Raw genomic sequence first — 17,902 nt, forward strand, 5'->3', positions numbered from 1 at the left:
TTAGCCTAGTTTCAGATTTTGATCAATTCTAGATGAGAGACAATATATAATGTTGCTAAATATAAGTTTTTAAAATAGCTATATTAAATGACAGAAAGGTAAACCGTTGCTAACTTGGCATTCTGAAATGTAGTTAGAGACGTTGTATTCTGTTACTTTTAAGTGTTTCTCAGGGATTCCTTTTTTAATTTGTCTAAGTTTAAATAGCATACTATGTTTGAGTTATATGTATAAAACTTTCCTTCCTAAATTAACTTCAGTTCGTGTTTTTTTCCTTACCCATAGAAAATTCATATTTCACTTCAATATCTTATTACAAATTGATTTTTGAAAGAATTAGAACATAAACTATTCTTAACTCTGAAACAATAGTGAACATAAAACATCTCTAATAATTTCTAAGTCAGTCAGGTTCCCTCAATGTCTCAAAATAAATTATTATGACTCTGCTCTGGCTTTCCAGGTGTCTTTTTCTTAAGTTACAGGAAATACAAGTTCCGTTCATATTCATATGACTATTATAAGATGGCAAAATCCAAAATTTTAGCTGACTTAAAATGCATCAGAGTAATAAGGATCAATATGAGGGCATGAGAAATTTTTGCTATTTGGGAACAAAGGTGATGGAGCATATAAATTAACTCATTGAACGCCATAAGCGTCTGTAGATGCAAACGACAGACCTTCCCCATATGCCACGTGCATCTATAAAAAAAAAATTTCCCTAAGTGGCAGACCTGACCAACTTTAAGATCATTTTTTTGTGTGAGAATTTTCAGCTAAAAATATTCAAGAATACCCAAATTGTGAGTAATATATTTATTTTTATAATATTCATTGCAAAGTGATTTTTTAAATTAAATTCAAAATATCATGGTATGTGGGATGGTTTCCATTTTGGACACGTGCCAGTTAACTGGTGAAGTAGGAGAAAAAGAAAAAAAATGCTGTTAAGGTTTAAGGATTTGGGCATGACCCGTTCTATTTTTTTTCCCTTGCATGTATAAAATTCAGGCCAATAAGTGCCTAAACATACAAATCTCATACAAATAACAATTGTTTAAGAACTAGTCTAAGATTTAAATTACAATGAATGGGAACATAAGAATGATGTAAATTGATCCATATAAATAAACATCCTAGACAGAAGTTTCAGCGACTCTTATCATTTACCTCAGCATAAAATCACAATCTGAGTTAATCTGGGTATTAGTCAAGAAAATAACCAAGATAAGGACCATTCTGAGGAATGCAAAATAACTTTCATTATTTGTGAAATTAACCTTTTCGCAATCTTTCAAACAACATTTTGTGTTTTGCTTTGTTTTTCATAGGAATAAAGAATTTCAGTTTTTATTGAAATAATTTATGGGATGAAGTTACATTCAATTGTCAATTGTTGGGAGGAAACAAAAGTAGCTTTAAGAGAGACGAAAACTAAAATAAATGAAAGACAACCAAGTTGATCTGCATGTTCTGGTAACACTAAGCAAAATAATCGAAGGTGGTGGAAACTGAAATTGACTATAATTGCGACCAGTTGTGATGAACAAACATTTGGTCTTGTTCAAAAGATTCACAGAGACATTTGGTCCAAGCCAAAATGTGTACCTAACCCTGCAATTTTCAACCTTTTTCATCTCATGACAGGTAAACTAATCACTAAAATTCTGAGGTATAGCATAAATATGCATATTTTTGCTGCTCCGATGAGAAATTGTATTATTATGATTATTATTCATTTTTAATCCTCGACTGAGAATATGTTTTATATTGACTTTTTTAGAGTGAGGGGGAGAGAGAGAGAGAGAGAGAGAGAGAGAGAGAGAGAGAGAGAGAGAGAAAGAGAGAGAGAAAGAGGGAGAGAGAGAAATCGATAGGTTGCCTCCCATACACATCCTGACTAGGAATCGATCTTGCAACTTTTTGCTGCACAGAATATGCTCTAACCAACTGAGTGACCTGGTAAGGGCCATTGTATAATTTTGTAGAAATCAAAACTATGTATAATTTTGATTCATTTACAGCAGATGGGTCTTATTGTGCTAGCTGTTGCCATTTTTTTGGTTGACAATCCAAAAGGAAAGAAGTCAGTGCCCCTGACTAAATAACCAGGTATTGGCGTGTCTTAAAGATTCTTGTGGCACACTGGTTGAAAATTGCTGACCTAAACCTTTGTGGCATCACCAGTCAGGCTTTGAGGCAAGATGGGTAATTATTGCAATACAGGCACAATGGGATTATTGGACCAATAAAACATGATAGACTTTTAAATGTCTTAATTCTATAAACAAACAGTAGAAACACATTTGAAGGACTATTTGAAACCAGGGACATTCTAAGCAGAGGCGTTCTGAACAGCACCAAATATCAAGGACCACTCAGCATGGACCAAATGTTGGCTGAATGCTTTGGACAGGACCAGATGTCCAACAAGGGTATTTATTCAATGCACAGCAATTGGCAGAGACTGTATATGCACCATCTCATTAGTCCTCATAACACCTTCAATAAAACGTAAGTATTACCATCTTGATTTTATAAACGAGAAGCTGAGGCTCACAGACTTCAATAACTTATTCAAAATAGTAGTAAATAGTTGGTGAAATTTTGATTCAAATTTAAATTTATGTACATTTGGAACCCCCACTCAATAACAAGTGGCCAGGGTAACAGATTCAGGAATTATTCATTCTGAAAATGGGTAAGTGGGGGGGGGGGAGCAGGCTCAATTAAATCTCTGATGGCCAAGTTTCAAGGAAGAAGCCAGCAAATGAAGAGAGGTAAACAAATCCTGAGAAGAAAGAGATTGTAGTAGTCTGAAGTAAGCATGTGTGAGGGTTGGAAAAAACCTGATCCTTAAAAATCTGGTAGATTCCAGGAAGACAAGAAATAAAAACAGCATTCCCTATGATGGAGATTGGCACAGAGAACAGTTGTAAGCAGAGGCTCTACACTGTTTACAGTAAATGTTCTCCAGAGAGAGGCCATTTGGGCTTGAGCAAAGAGCTTGTGTGCAGATTAAGTGGGAGAGAGGGATGGGAACCTGGGTGGAAGTCAGGTATGAGCAGTTAGATTGTCTAAAGAGACTAGCTGCTATGCCATTTAAAAACAATCACTTCTTTCTCAGGGAAGAGTCTATATTCCTATAGACCCTGCAGAACTATGACAATATTCTTCTGTGTCCATAAGGCTTTGCCATAGTATCTATAACAAAGTGTTTTTTTTATATAAACTAAATGATTTTTAATGAATTTTTATTGATTTCAAAGAGGAAGGAAGAGGGAGAGAGAGATAGAAACATCAATGATGAGAGAGAATCATTGATTGGCTGATCCCTGACTGTCCCCCCACTGGGGATCAAGCCCACAACCCGGGCACCTGCCCTGACCAGGAATGGAACTGAGACCTCCTGGTTTATAGGTCGAAGCTCAAGCACTGAGCCACATTGGCCAGGCAATACACTGAATGATTTTAAAACAAATAATGACGGGATGAAAAAGAAGGCTTTGTGAAAATAAATCTGCCTGCAATGTTAAATTACCTAATGAGAACATGAAATGCAGATCAAAATTTAATTTTCAGGCCACTGAATAGTATAGAGGTAGCAAAGAGAGGCTGTTCAGTGTTGAGGAATGTAGGAACCTAAAGAGCTGGCCTGTCTCCAGTACAACATAACAGCCACAGCAAAATCATGCCAATTCCTATTTTGTACATATGTGAGTTGGATTCCCAATTAATCAGACATCCTTGTGTTTTATTTGTTTTGGAAAGTGTTTATGAAGATTGTATAGATTCATTGTTACACGAGAGAATGCCATCATTGACGAAAGCAAATTTGGAGAGGTTGTTGGAAGCACACTTGAGCATAGCTGTTGGGGATTATTACAGAATTCAGTGTGCTTTTAGAGTGAGTATTAACCAGGGAAATTACAGGACCACGGACAGTTCCCATGGACAGTTCTACTGGCATCTTCCTGATACATTTCACATTCAAGGACCCAACAACAGCTGGTTACCTCTTATGTCGATAGACAAACTTCTGGGTGTTAAGGGGAGCCCTGGGCCTCATAATACAAAACTCAATGTACTCTATCTAAGTGTAGAGCCATCTCTACAGGTCTGTTCAGATGGTTTTATGTCCCACTGAAGACCTGTGGCATCTAATCCAACACCAAGGATAGCAGACCCCTTGAAAGAGGAACTGATCTCCCCTTCTCAGTCTCTTCAGCCTCATCTTACCGAAAACACTCTAGAAAAGAGCTGGGGTCCCTAAAAGCTACAATTTCAATTTGATGTCAAAAGATTTTATTTGTATGATAATTATTTAATAAGTATGTAAGTATGAAAAGAAACGTCTTGCCCTAAACATGTAAACTAGCTGATTAGAGTAGACATTTTGCAATTCTGACTTAAGTTATGTGACAAAGCTAAAGTAAGTTTTGCATTTGTATGGAAAATATATTATAACTATATAAATCAACTCTTCTGTTTGCCAAATCTTCTTATTGCCAATAATCACTGCAACCCAAATTGGGTAATTTGTTTCCTTAAATGTCATGGTCATACACATCTGTTTCCCAAATGATACCATGACTTGCTCAAAGAGAACCAAGCTAGATCCTCTTTAACTTAGGCTCTTGCCTATCAATTAATGCATGTCAAAAAAAGAATAAATATAGTATTTTCCATAATGTACTTTTTACCAAGAGGAAGTTTTCCCGGACAATGATGGTAAGGTTCTTACCAGATGGAGGGTTAATGCATTTGGGATAAAGCAAGTAAATGGAAGGGAATTTATTTATGAACAATGAAAAGTAAAGTTTCACTGGAACATGCTGTACATTTGGAGGATGTACTGCAAAATGAAATTAGAAAAAAGGCAAGTGTGATTTATATTACACAGTATATCTGAAATAATGCTTGTTGAAATTTAATTATTTTTAAGTATCCATCTTGGACTCACTAAATAAACTAATAGGGAAGTATGACAGAGTTTGCTTTTGTGATATGAATAACAACTAGCAATCTGCTTAATTTTTAAGTGTATATATTTGTACTTTTTTCATTTAAATCCTAGAATAACTATAACTAGGGATGTTTTCTTATAAATACAAGAGATTTTGGAAGGATTTTTATACTCAGAAAGTACATACTGAGAGAATAAGCTTGCAAGGCTCAGCAATAAAGCAAGGTTTAATTTGAATATTCCCCTAAATTATTCAACATTATTCAATTAAATGGAAATATCTCATAAATCCTTGTTTTAAAAAAAACACAGTAGCATAATGTAACATGCCTTTGTTTAATATCTGATCAGAAGGCAGTGAAGGCTTTACTGAATCAGTGTTAAATACATGAGATATATGCAAAATTGATTTTTTTAAAAAGTGTTATAAACTGTGATTACCATTTTGGTGAGGGCTGGGTGGGTAATGATATGGTATCAATACTTTAATTCATACTTGATTGGGGAGTTTGAAAACACAGATGTAAATCTTATGGAAAAGTGCAGCCGGGGACTGTTATAAACACTATAATTTAGGTGGTATTTTAATATGATCTTGTTATTCTCGGATCTTACCGTCTAAAATGTCAGGAAAACGCAAGTGGTTTCCATTGCAGCCAGAGAAACTTAGGTAACAAAATAAAATATAAAGAATTTTAATCTGGTTAAGGAATTAATAGAGAAAAGCCAAAAGGGTATGGGAAGTCAGCCCCAGAGATGCTGAAAAGCAAGATAAATGTCCCTCTGTCTGGCATGGTTTCTGTGTGGCTTGCCTGCAGGAAGAGGACCAAGATCCGCTAATCTGCAAAATTTCCACAGCATCAGTTTCATATTGTCAGGATGCTGCCTTGAGCATAGTTAGCCAATCCACCCGATTAAAGAAAGTTCTTCCAGTGAAAGTCTTCTAATAACTGGAATTTGCTCTGAGTAAGGCCTGACTGTGGTAAATCCAATAAGCCCAATACGGTGCATCAGGTTGGCTTTTAGTGCTAAACAAAATACCACCTTGATGCCCCCTAAGCACATATTCCTTCTGTCTAACCTTTGTTGTTTTTTTTTCTCTTTTACTCTCAATGACCAGGAACAGTAGCCATCCTGGCACCATACAGGATTGTCCAGATTGTAAATGCATATCCTGGAAAGCAAATAGGTGTGTACCTCTCCTTCCCACACTGAATATTACTAATATTATTAATGCAAACATATTTGGCCTTTATTGAGGCATTACTTGATAATGTATGGTCACTCCTTTAATAATATTATGAATTCAAGTTTACCCTCATATTAAATATACTTTACCAGATATATATATATATATATATATATATATATATATATGTATATTTTCACTTTTTTTCCTTTTTATTTTATTTTTTTAAATTTGTTTTATTGCTTAAGGTATTACAAAGAGTATTACACATGTCTCCCTTTTTTTCCCCTTGACCTTCCCCCAGCCTCTCCTACCCCCCAGTGTCTTGTGTCAATTGGTTATGCTTATATGCATGCATACAAGTCCTCTTAAGAGATCAACCAGATATATTTTTAACTTTTAATGAAAAAAATTGAACTTTATATAAAGACCCATGAAACTGGACATTTTTTGAACAATGTAGTTTGAACTACATTTTAATTATAGTTCAAACTATATTCATTAGCTATGATCCTAATGAATTAAAATAAACCTAAAAATGCATTGTGGAATTTCAACATTGCTCTGATAGTCTTTCCCATTGTTACATGAAAGGCGGTAAAAATAGTGGGAATAAATTCTATCTTTGTACAGCCTCTTTAGTAAATTCTGACTTCCTCCATCCCACCCTTGCCACTATTTGTGAATACAAACCAACCTCTCCAAAGATTCCTTTATATTTTCTTTTATAAACTCTTTCCTACAGAATTCCCTAATAACTTCGAACAATCCTTTTTTTATATATATATCTCTTGCTCTCCTCAGCACCTATAGCACTTAATACCAGCATCTTGGGTGAGTCATTTAGCACTTTCTGATGTATTTTATTTTTCCATTCTGTAGCTCATGTCTAAATAACCCCTGATAGACATGGGTTTCTTATCCATTACTACTATTGCAAATGCCCTGCTTTTCTGTCTTCTTACTCTATCTTTTCCAAGGTTAACTTCTAGCTGTTGATTAGTGAGTACTTGCAGAATGAAAACCACTCTATTTCACAGCATTTTACTGTTATAAACAGTCTTGTGCATATCTTTCTCCCCTAATACTCACAACACCAAGCAATTATTATGTGCATTTTATAAAAGTGAAAACTAACGCTAAGTTTACTAATTTGTCATAGCTCCAAATCCAAGAAATACCAAAAGATTCTGAGACTCCAGTACTAATCTCATCTCATTGAATACATAATAACTCTCTTTAATTTTGGGGTGGGTGGGGATAACGCATGTGGGGAAAAAAGATTTTCAAAAATCCTGCTAAGTCAATAATGCATTCCCTTCAGCACACTGGCTAGCACTTCACTTTTTTGTTATCTCTAAACTTTTAAAATCACATTTTTTTTAAGGATAAGAGAGGAGGATATTACCAAGAATCTCACCATGACCTGCATCCTGTTCCAAACTGTATCCTTAAATTTGGCAGAAGGATTACTTATAGACTTGGATTCCATGAATATCTTTCCTAAGAAGCAAAAGCCACCTGTTTTAAGGACTTAGAGATAATACTATGGTAAGATTGTAAGTGCATTCCCAAAGGGTGGTCAACTGTAGCCATTACTATCCTTTTACAGTGACAAATAGGCAACTTGAGTAGGTGCTACATAGGATCTTTATGTTCCGACATAATATACAGAGGCCGTTTTGAACACTCTATATCGCCGAGTCTACAGGCAGACTTCTCGGAGCCCTAGCTAAAGAAGATAAAGAGAAAGCAAATAAAATCCTTTGAACATGTAAACACTCTTAAAAAACTAGGGCCACGATTTCAATGGCTCTACACAGTTACATCCAGAAGCCTCTATTTTTCTCTTGACTTGTACATGTAGAAAGTACACATTTAAAACAAAAACCATTTACACGGAAGAGAAGCTATAGAAGCCAAGACGTGTAGCATTATAAACAATCAACCTCTTTGACGAGGAAGAACATCTGTTCACTTTTTCCATTGAAAAAAATGTTGGATCCCACCATGGAGAATCCTGAATATAAGTTAATTCTTGACACAGCCCCTGCCCTGTTTATGGCCAGTTAAAAAGTACTGAATTCCTGATAGTTAATCTCAGCATTTAGGGGCTTCTCTCCCCCTACATTTCAAGCTAATGCAAAGGATAAAGAAACATTTTATTCCCTCACTTTCACAGTGAATCTAAAACCATCATTTTCAAAGGATAATATGGTATTTTAAAATGTATAAAAGTATATACTGGCAATATTAGTATTGCCACTGAGATTTTAAATCCAATACATATCACCAGAGCCATGGGCACTTAGAACAAACACTACAGTTTAAAGATTGATCAAGGGAACATACAGAAAGCAGTATTCTTTTTCTTGTTCCTATTTAAAGAAGGTTATGCATATATTCTTCCATAAAGATATGAAGGAAAATAGATGTAAGAAAAATATTCACACAAAGGGAAATGCATAATTTTTCTCTTCTCATATTGTTGGTGTTTAATGAAAATGGTGATCTAAAAGCTATTTTAGAAAGCTATAGCTCTAGGCTGTAGGTATCTCTAACGAGAAAATATTATCTACTCTTTCTGGAAAAAATAGTTTATAGTCTGCATATCCAATAAACAGCAGTAACAACCAAAAAGGGAGTTATTGAAATAAGCTGACAGTAAAAGGCAGAAAATACATTGCAAATATCTTTTAATCAAATCACTTCTCAGATTTAACAAGCTTAATCACAAGGTTTGAAGAATGAATTTGATAACCAGTTCAGATTCAAGACATCTAAATGAGAATCCTTGCCGATAAATTGTGAAAACAATATAAAACTTACTTTACAAGCTCTCCTAATCAAGCATAAAAATACATTGGGCTTTCACCACTTCTCATTACTGTTTCTTTAATATAAATTTAACATTAAAATAGGATGGCTTTAAAAAGCCGTATACATTTTTAAAAAACTACTTACAAATTTTTAATGTCAACTGCTCCACGGAAAGCCTTCCTTGGAATTGCCTGAATTTGGTTTTCACTGAGGTCTCTAAAAAATAACAAAAAAAGAGAATAAGATCAAGCTATAATATATTTAATTATTTTAATCAATTTATTTGAGAAGTTATAGAATACTTCTAAAAATGTACTAAAAACATCATAATGAAATCCATAGCATAACATGCAATTTCTAATACAAACATTTTATATTTCTCGTATAAATTACAAGTTTAGACTAAATGGTGTTTTGAAGTACTTTTCCAGATCTTTAATTGCATAATTAATTCTAGAATATGGTTCTCTTAAATTTAAGAGTTGATTCAATTCTGTGCAATAAAATATTTATTCAAAACAAATAGAAAATTTTTCATAACTCAATTTCAAGGGGTTCTAAAGTGTTAGCACTGATATTTCTACATCACTGACATAACTTACAAAGTATATAGGAAAGCAGTCCATTTTAACATCCCAGAGAAGAGAGTGCAACAATTGATAAAATCTGTGCAGTATGATTAAGTTTTCATAGCACTTTAAGTAATCTTGAAAATGGAACATGGCAGTACTAACCCAACAATAAAACCAACAGTTCTTGCATGAAATATTAATAGCAAGTTGAATTAAAACCTTCTTTAAATAATTCTATTATAACCATAAACACAGCCTGTCTTGTATTTGCATTTTAATTTAATTGAGAAATACATTTTAATCAAAGGAGAAAAGCACTCTAAGTCGGAATGAGAAGTTAGTAAAAAAAATCACTCATCTCATGAAATAGAACATTATTTTACCTCCCGAGTTCGGATGCAATTCCATGTGCTCACGTTGTGTTATTAGCCTTAACAAGTAGGATATAAATACACAATGAGCAATGCCACTGGAAAGCAGAAAATGCTTGCCTCATTTTAAGCAACTACTACATAGCAGAAAGTTGAAATATCAAATAAATAAATGATTAAAATAACCAGTATGGTGCTAAAATTATCACTGAAATTTTAAGATAACTGCTGCTCATGAAGAAATGCGAAGCTACGAACCAGGGAGCATAGCTGATGAAAACAGAGCCATTTTCCGACGATGTGGAGGCAAACTGGACAGATTCATACTAAAGCTTCTCATGGCCAGAGCTCCCTGTTCACACACTTATGGCCACGCAATAAGGATAATTGGCAGATGGAAAGATTTAGTGTGTGGTCTTGACCTCATTAACACTAAGTTTTAAACAACTAAGATTTGCGTTTATAGCTCACTATCCATAGTGTTCAAAGAAAAATGTTTGCTAAGCAATTTGTAAAGAAATAAATATTAGTCTATTTAAAGAGTAAAGGTCTTTAGTTAAAAAAAAAAAAGGAAGCAAAAACACATACATTATTTCCAACAGTGAACGTGCAGTGTGTGCTCGAGTGGAAGTTCGGGCGGTCACCCATTCCCTAAGCACTGTGGCTCAGTCACTGCTTCCAACCGTTTTGGGAAATCCCTAATACTAAAAACAGTGTTCGAAGGAGGCTACTGAGCAAGGAGAAGGTAAAGAGAGATAGTGGAGAAAGAAAACACATCAGAAAGTAATAAGAAATGAAGAGAGACAAAAGACTGAATTCAAGCAAATGTGAATCTATAATGCTCCCTGAAAACCAACAGTAGTGGTTCTACTGTGGTGTCGCTATTAATTCAATGTATTCCCATCCAGCCAGCCGGAGCCATTTCATTCACCACCTGCGGACTCACCTCTGCTGAGTCTCTAGTCTAGCACAATTTATCTCCCCGGGTCACAGTCTCAAATGGGGAGACGTGGAGTCGGGGGAAAGGCAGGGGATATTTAGGTGGAGCATGAGACATCACTGAGGATCCGTGGATTGCAATCAGAACCCATTCCTTCTGAATTTGATTTTAGTCCTTCTGATTTCGTTCTTTTGGTTTGAGGCAGAATTGTAGAACAGGGAAGGGTTTTACCTGAAAACCCTACCAGTCTGTTCTTTTTACAAAAGAGTGAGCAACTGTCTGTTTCAGAGGCTCCTTCCTCCCCGAAGGTCAGTGGTGTCTGTGTGGATTATCTACATTACTTCCCAGGCAATTCTATGGGGTGTCTGCCTGTGCCAGCCCACTCTGCAGGCAACACCAGTGTGGATTCCAGGTCCCTTCAGGGAAGTGGGCATGGTCTTCATGACAGGAGGAAGTTGCTAAACATGTTTTCAGTGCCTATTGTATTTAATAGTTAATTTTAAGAACTAATAGAGTATCAAATTTGATCTATATTTCCTTTAATCTCCATAACCATCATGTACAGTAGGTATTATTATCCTGGTTTTACAGGAAAGGAAACTAAGCTTCAGGGATGTCAGGCATTAGTGCTAAACGATGAGACAGATTGTTAAAGTAAATGTATAGAAACAAAACAGATACATATTGAGTCTAGATTTAGGGAATTTAAAGGTGATACCAGGAGGTACTTAATCAATCTCAATGTGTCCTTCCTGTGGCTTAGAATTTAGAAGGCTTTTTCTTAACGCATTCTAGCCTCTGATTTATGGCATTTGCAAAACGATGGGTAAGATGGTGTTAGAAGAAAGGCTCGTATTTTCTACAAAGAATCAAGTGGGGACTAGCCGTTATTTCTAGCCAACACATTGATTTAATATGTGCAAGAAACTGGATGATGTTGCAAGGATTGCTGAGCTGTGTAAAGCCCATTCCTGGCTTCAGGAATTTTCAAATCCAGTAAAGATCCATGCTCCTAGCCAAATGAGATCTAAAAAGTGAGAAAATAAGAGTAAGAAGAAAGGTAATGTGAATGTGTTAAGATGTAAAGGTAGAGGGCAGGTGAGGGTCAGCATTTCCAGTAAAATAAATTGCACAAGCAAGAATATGGAGGTGGAAAAAGAGAACATTTATAGAAGTAGCTTTTGGTCAGGTTTGTTTAGAGTGGAGTAATGGGAGATGAGGTTGGAAGGACAAGTCGATGGTATAGACTTTTTGGTACCAATTAAGGAGCGAGCTCTTGTTTTAGCAATGGTAATGGATGGAAGGGTAATGGACAGAAACAGGACAGAGACTCTTCCTTAGATAAAATAAACTGGCAACCAATATCTGGGGTCAAAGGCTCACATTCAGAAGACCACATACAAGACTCCTGCACTGGCTGGAGAAAGGGTAGTGAGAATCTCAAGCAATATAAGAACCATTAACACATGGCTTGCTTATCCTGGGCCAATTAATGGGTGAGGCATCTCTCGCTGTAGATAGAAAAGGTGGAGAAGATAACCAGTGGTATCAGAGACACATGAACAACCAAAACATAGAAATAAATTGTCTGTGAATATGGAATAGGCAAGAGAGAGAGGAGACAGAAGTGACTTTGAACTTAGGTTCGGGGGACTGTAAACAAAATTGAGAAATCAGAAGAGCAAGTTGCTGTGTCCATTATGAGTTAGAACAGCGGTTCTCAATCTGTGGGCCGCGACCCCTTTGGGGGTCAAACGACCCTTTCACAGGGGTCACCTAAGACCATCGGAAAACACATACATAATTACATATTGTTTTTGTGATTAATCACTATGCTTTAATTATGTTCAATTTGTAACAATGAAATTGGGGGTCACCACAACATGAGGAACTGCATTAAAGGGTCGTGTCATTAGGAAGGTTGGGAACCACTGAGTTAGAGAGATGTGATATATATCACCCAGTTTGATGGTAACAAAGTTAATATATGGTAAACAGGCCACACGTAGTACCTGAGAAAGGTGATCTAGGAGATCACAGTGGTATTGAGTCATTGGAGGCTTGACGGATTCAAGCCACTTTCAAGATACAATGGGATCCTTTTGAACCTTGATAAAAATGATTGAGCTCAGTAATTCTCGCCTCTAGTAATGGGGCTGGTGATAAGGGGCAGGAATCCAAGGAGAGAGGCAGTATGCCAAAAGAATTACTAGCATAGACTGTAGACCTCAACTATTAAATTATATCTCCGCCATTTATTAACCAGTAGAGGCCCGGTGCATGAATTCGTGCATCAGTGGGGTCCCTAGGCCTGGCCTGCAGGGATCAGGCTGAAACCTGATCTCCAACATCCCCTGAGGGGTCCCAGAATGTGAGAGGGTACAGGCCAGACCGAGGGACCCCACCTGTGCATGATGGGGGCTGGGAGGGACCGTGGGAGGGCTCCAGGGCATATCTGGCCCATCTTGCTTGCCCAGTCCCAATTCACCAAACCCCAGCAGCAAGCTAACCTACCAGAGTGTCTGTCCCCTGGTGGTCAGTGCACATCATAGCAACTGGTCGAACAAACGGTCAGACACTTAGCATATTAGGCTTTTTATATAGGACTAGAGGCCCGGTGCACAACAATTTGTGCACTCGGGGGGGCGGGGGAGGGGTGGTCCCTCAGCCCGGCCTGTGCCCTCTCGCAGTCTGGGACCCCTCGGGAGATAACGACCTGCTGGCTTAGGCCTGCTCCCGGGTGGCAGAGGGCAGGCCCAATCCCTAGGTGCAGCCCCTGGTCGGGCTCAGAGCAGGGCCGATTGGGGAGTTGGGGCGCCGCCCCGTCATGCACAGAGCAGGGCAGATCGGGAGGTTGCGATGCCACCCTCAGTCACGCTCAGGGTAGGGACGATTGGGGGGTTGGGGCACCGCCCGCTGTCACACTCAAGGCAGGGTCAATGGGGAGGTTGCAGCACCACCCCCTGTCATGCACAGAGCAGGGCCAATCAGGGGGTTGGGACGCTGCCCCCTGTCACGCACAGAGCAGGGCCCATCAGGGGGTTGGGGAGCTCCCCCCATCACTCACAGAGTAGGGCCCTATCATAGGGGAGTTGGGGCACGGCCCCCTGTCACACACAGAGCAGGGTGGATCAGGGGGTTGGGGTGCCGCACCCTGTCACACTCAGGGCAGGGCCGATGGGGAGGTTATGGCTCTATCCCATCACACACAGAGCAGGGCCCGTGGGGGGCGGTTGGGGCGTTGCCCTCTATCACCCACAGAGCAGGGCCGATCATGGGGATGGGGCGCCACCACTGTCACACTCAGGGCAGGGTCGATGGGGAGGTTATGGCTCTACCCCGTCACACACAGAGCAGGGCCCGTGGAGGGGCGGGGGGTTGGGGCGCCACACCCTGTCACACACAGAGCAGGATCGATCAGGGGGTTTGGGCGCTGCCCCCTGTCATGCTGATCCCAGTGCCGGGAGGCCTCACGGCTCCGTTGATCCTGGTGCTGGGAGGCATATTACCCTTTTACTATATAGGACAGAGGCCTGGTGCACGTGTGGGGGCTGGCTGGTTTGCCCTGAAGGGTGTCCTGGATCAGGGTGGGGGTCCCCACTGTGGTGCCTGGGCAGCCTGGGTGAGGGGCTGATGGCTGTTTGCAGCTGGTCACACCCCCTTCAGGGTGCGTGTCCCCACTGGGGTGCCTGGCCAGTCTGGGTGAGGGGCTGAGGGCTGTTTTCAGGCTGGAGGGTGACGGAAGCTTCCAACCGCTCCTTTTTTTCTTTTTTTTTTTATTCTGGGCCAGCTTTAGCTCTGAGGCTCCAGCTCTTAGGCCTCCGCTGCTGAAATCAGGTATCTGGTTTGTTTCGGTTCTATAATCGAAACTCTGTATCAACTCCAGCTCTGAGATCCCGGGTTCGCTGAAAGCAGGTTTCTGGTTTTTTTTTTAGCTTCTATATTTGTTACAATGTTTGAAACTGCAGGCTCAGAGGCCAGCAAGGCAGGCGGGGAACGTTGGTTTCCTCCGTCACTGAAGCAAGCAAGCCTCATGTTAGTTTCAAGCTGCCTGGCTGCCAGCCGCCATCTTGGCTGGCAGTTAATTTGCATATCGCCCTGATTAGCCAATGGGAAGGGTAGCGGTCGTACGCCAATTACCATGTCTCTCTTTTATTAGATAGGATGTGACCTTGGGAAGTTTGTATACCCTTTTTGTGCTTCAGTGTCTTCAGATGTAAAATGAAACAATAATTGTGTCTACTTCATAGGACTGTTAGGTGGATTCAATGAATTCATACTTTAAGAAATGCTCAGAAATATCTGCCACATAATAAGCGCTATAGAGAATTCGGAGATATATATATATATATATATATATATATATATATATATATATATATATATATATATATATAACAATTATTCCATTAGGCAATGCTACATAGCCCTGCGTGGATTTTCTTTGTTCCCTGAAGATTATAGAAGAAAAAGTGAAACATAACTTATGGTAATGTTTTGTGAACTGTGTGGAACGAGAGGAATGAGTCAGAACTACTGAGTTAGCGAGATGGAGCTGCCAAGGATAGTCTGTAATTATATCACCAGGCAATAGAGTGTAAAAATGTATTCCAAAGTAGGGAAGTGGCTTGATTGGACTTGATTTTTAGGAAGATTAAACTGGAAATTAAATTTCAGAGCAGGCAGGGACAATGAGCAGTGAAGTCATATTGGGCAGTGTTGGTGAAGAAAGATCGGTCCCCAGTGAACTGGGAAATTCTACTTGGAGAATGTTGAGTAATAAAGTTGGGAGTTGGCCCCAGGTCAAATTATAAGGTCTTCAATGTAAATTAAGGCTAGTGTCATCTTGGGAAGAGCTGGAAGACCCTCAAATTTTCTGATTAAGAAAATAACAAAATTCAAAAAGTGCAAAGAAAATTTGGGGAGAACAAGTGCGGTACTTGGAAAGCTGGGATTGAAGACAAGAATAGTTTTGTGATATTTTGGTCACAAATATGGAAAAGTATTGCATGCTCATAGATTATAAAAATTAATATTGTCAAAATATCCATACTACCCAAAGCAATCTACAGATTTAGTATAATCCCTGTCAAAATTCCAATGACATTTTTCACAGAATTACAACAAACCATCCTAAAATTTGTAGGGGACAAAAAAGAGTTTGAATACCCAAAGAAAGTTTGATAAAGAAGAGCAAAGCTGGAGGCATCATGCTCCCTGAATCTAACTATATTATAAAGCTATAGTAATCAAAACAGTATGACATTGCATTAAAAACAGACACACAGACCAATGAAACAGAATAGTGTGTCCAGAAATAAACCTGTATATATATGGTCAACTAATTTGAGAGAAAGGTTCCAAAAACAGAGTGAAAGGACAGCTCTTCAATAAATGATGTTGGAAAAACTGGACAGCCAATACAAAAGAATGAAATTGTATCAATCTTACACCATACACAAAAATCAACTCAAAATGGATTAAAGACTTGAACATATGACCTGAAATCATAAAACTCCTAGATGAAAATATAAGGGGTAAGCTACCTGACATCAGTTTTAGCAAATCACATATCTGATAGGGATTTAATATCCAAAAATATATAAAGCACACACACAACTAAATAGCAAAAAACATTAAACCAGTGGTTCTCAACCTGTGGGTCGCGACCCCTTTGGGGGTCGAACGACCCTTTCACAGGGGTCGCCTAAGACCATCGGAAAACACATATATAATTACATATTGTTTTTGTGATTAATCATTATGCTTTAATTATGTTCAATTTGTAACAATGAAATTGGGGGTCACCACAACACGAGGAACTGTATTAAAGGGTTGCGGCATTAGGAAGGCTGAGAACCACTGCGTTAAACAATCTGCTGAAAAGTATGCAGATAAACTAAATAATTTTTCCCCAAAGTCACACAAATGCTAACAGGTACATTAAAAAGGTACTAAACATCACTATACAAATAATGCAAATTAAAACCACCATGTGATACCACCTCACACCTGCTACAACGGCTACTATAGAAAAGACAAGAGATACCAAGTGTTGGTGAGGATGTAAGGAAAGGGAACTCACAAGCACTGTTGGTGGGGATGTAAATTGGTGCAGCCACTGTGGAAAACAGTATGGAGGTTTCTCAAAATATTAAAAAGGCAGGGATTTCATTCATCTTGTTTCTACAGAACTCCTGACATGTGATAGGCCTTCCTAAGGGAGGTGAGGAAAGATAAAGAAACCCTGAAGTAAAAACTGACAAAAACATGGCAACATGCCTCAGAGACAGAGATATTGAGTATAAGCCTGTGCCTGGTGCCCTGATGAGTAGTCGCATCTAATATTATAGACACAATGAGGGAAATAAGGAGAGAAAACTGGACTTCCGAGAGGGCTTTGAGATATATTGGTATCAGGCAGCACAGGGGAAGTGAAAGGGAATGTTTCATAAAACGCTGGAGATCAGAAATTAGAGCTCAACGAACAGATCAGAGAGAGGAACACAGATTACCAACCCTTCGACCATGGTGAGAATGGAACTATGCACTACATACATGAATCTTCTTTCAGATGGTACATATCAACACACTTCACATCTGCAGGTCATTGTCCCCGATGCTCAGTGTACTCACAATTTCAACATGGGAAAGTGGGAAAGTCAGCTGTGCTTTTCATTCATTCATTCATTCATTCATTCATTCATTCAAAGGCATACATGGACAACACGAAATCTGATATACCCACAGCTCTGTGATAGTTCTGTCTCCTCTCTGATGCTTTTGATTACCCACTTGACTGCTGCTTCTTGAACAGCGGGGCTGTCTCCTCTACATATGCCCTTTCTTTTCCAGGCCTTACTACCATCCTACACAGAATAGGTTCTTTTATCATTCTTTGATAGATGTATGAATGGTCTCTTTTTAGGTATCACTGGGGCTGTTCTTCCACTAGAAATTGTTTTGTCACTGAGAGCCTGTAGCAAATTCTAGTAGTAATAATAAATATATATTTTTCTTCTAATCTCTAATATAATTGAT

At 38.5% G+C, this 17,902-nt stretch overlaps 1 protein-coding gene across 3 annotated transcripts in view; it reads right to left on the reverse strand.

Annotated features, from left to right (window-relative positions):
* Positions 1 to 17,902, reverse strand: part of SLIT2 (slit guidance ligand 2) — a 358,036-nt gene that overhangs the window by 145,265 nt on the left and 194,869 nt on the right. For all 3 annotated transcript variants that reach the window (XM_081083273.1, XM_081083272.1, XM_081083271.1), the window contains exon 5: positions 9,123 to 9,194. In XM_081083273.1, the coding sequence (XP_080939399.1) occupies positions 9,123 to 9,194 (72 nt within the window). The remainder of the gene's footprint in view (positions 1 to 9,122; positions 9,195 to 17,902) is intronic.

The sequence above is a fragment of the Myotis nattereri genome, assembly GCF_964212035.1.
Source record: "Myotis nattereri genome assembly, chromosome: 1".
NCBI classification, from domain to species: domain Eukaryota; kingdom Metazoa; phylum Chordata; class Mammalia; order Chiroptera; family Vespertilionidae; genus Myotis; species Myotis nattereri.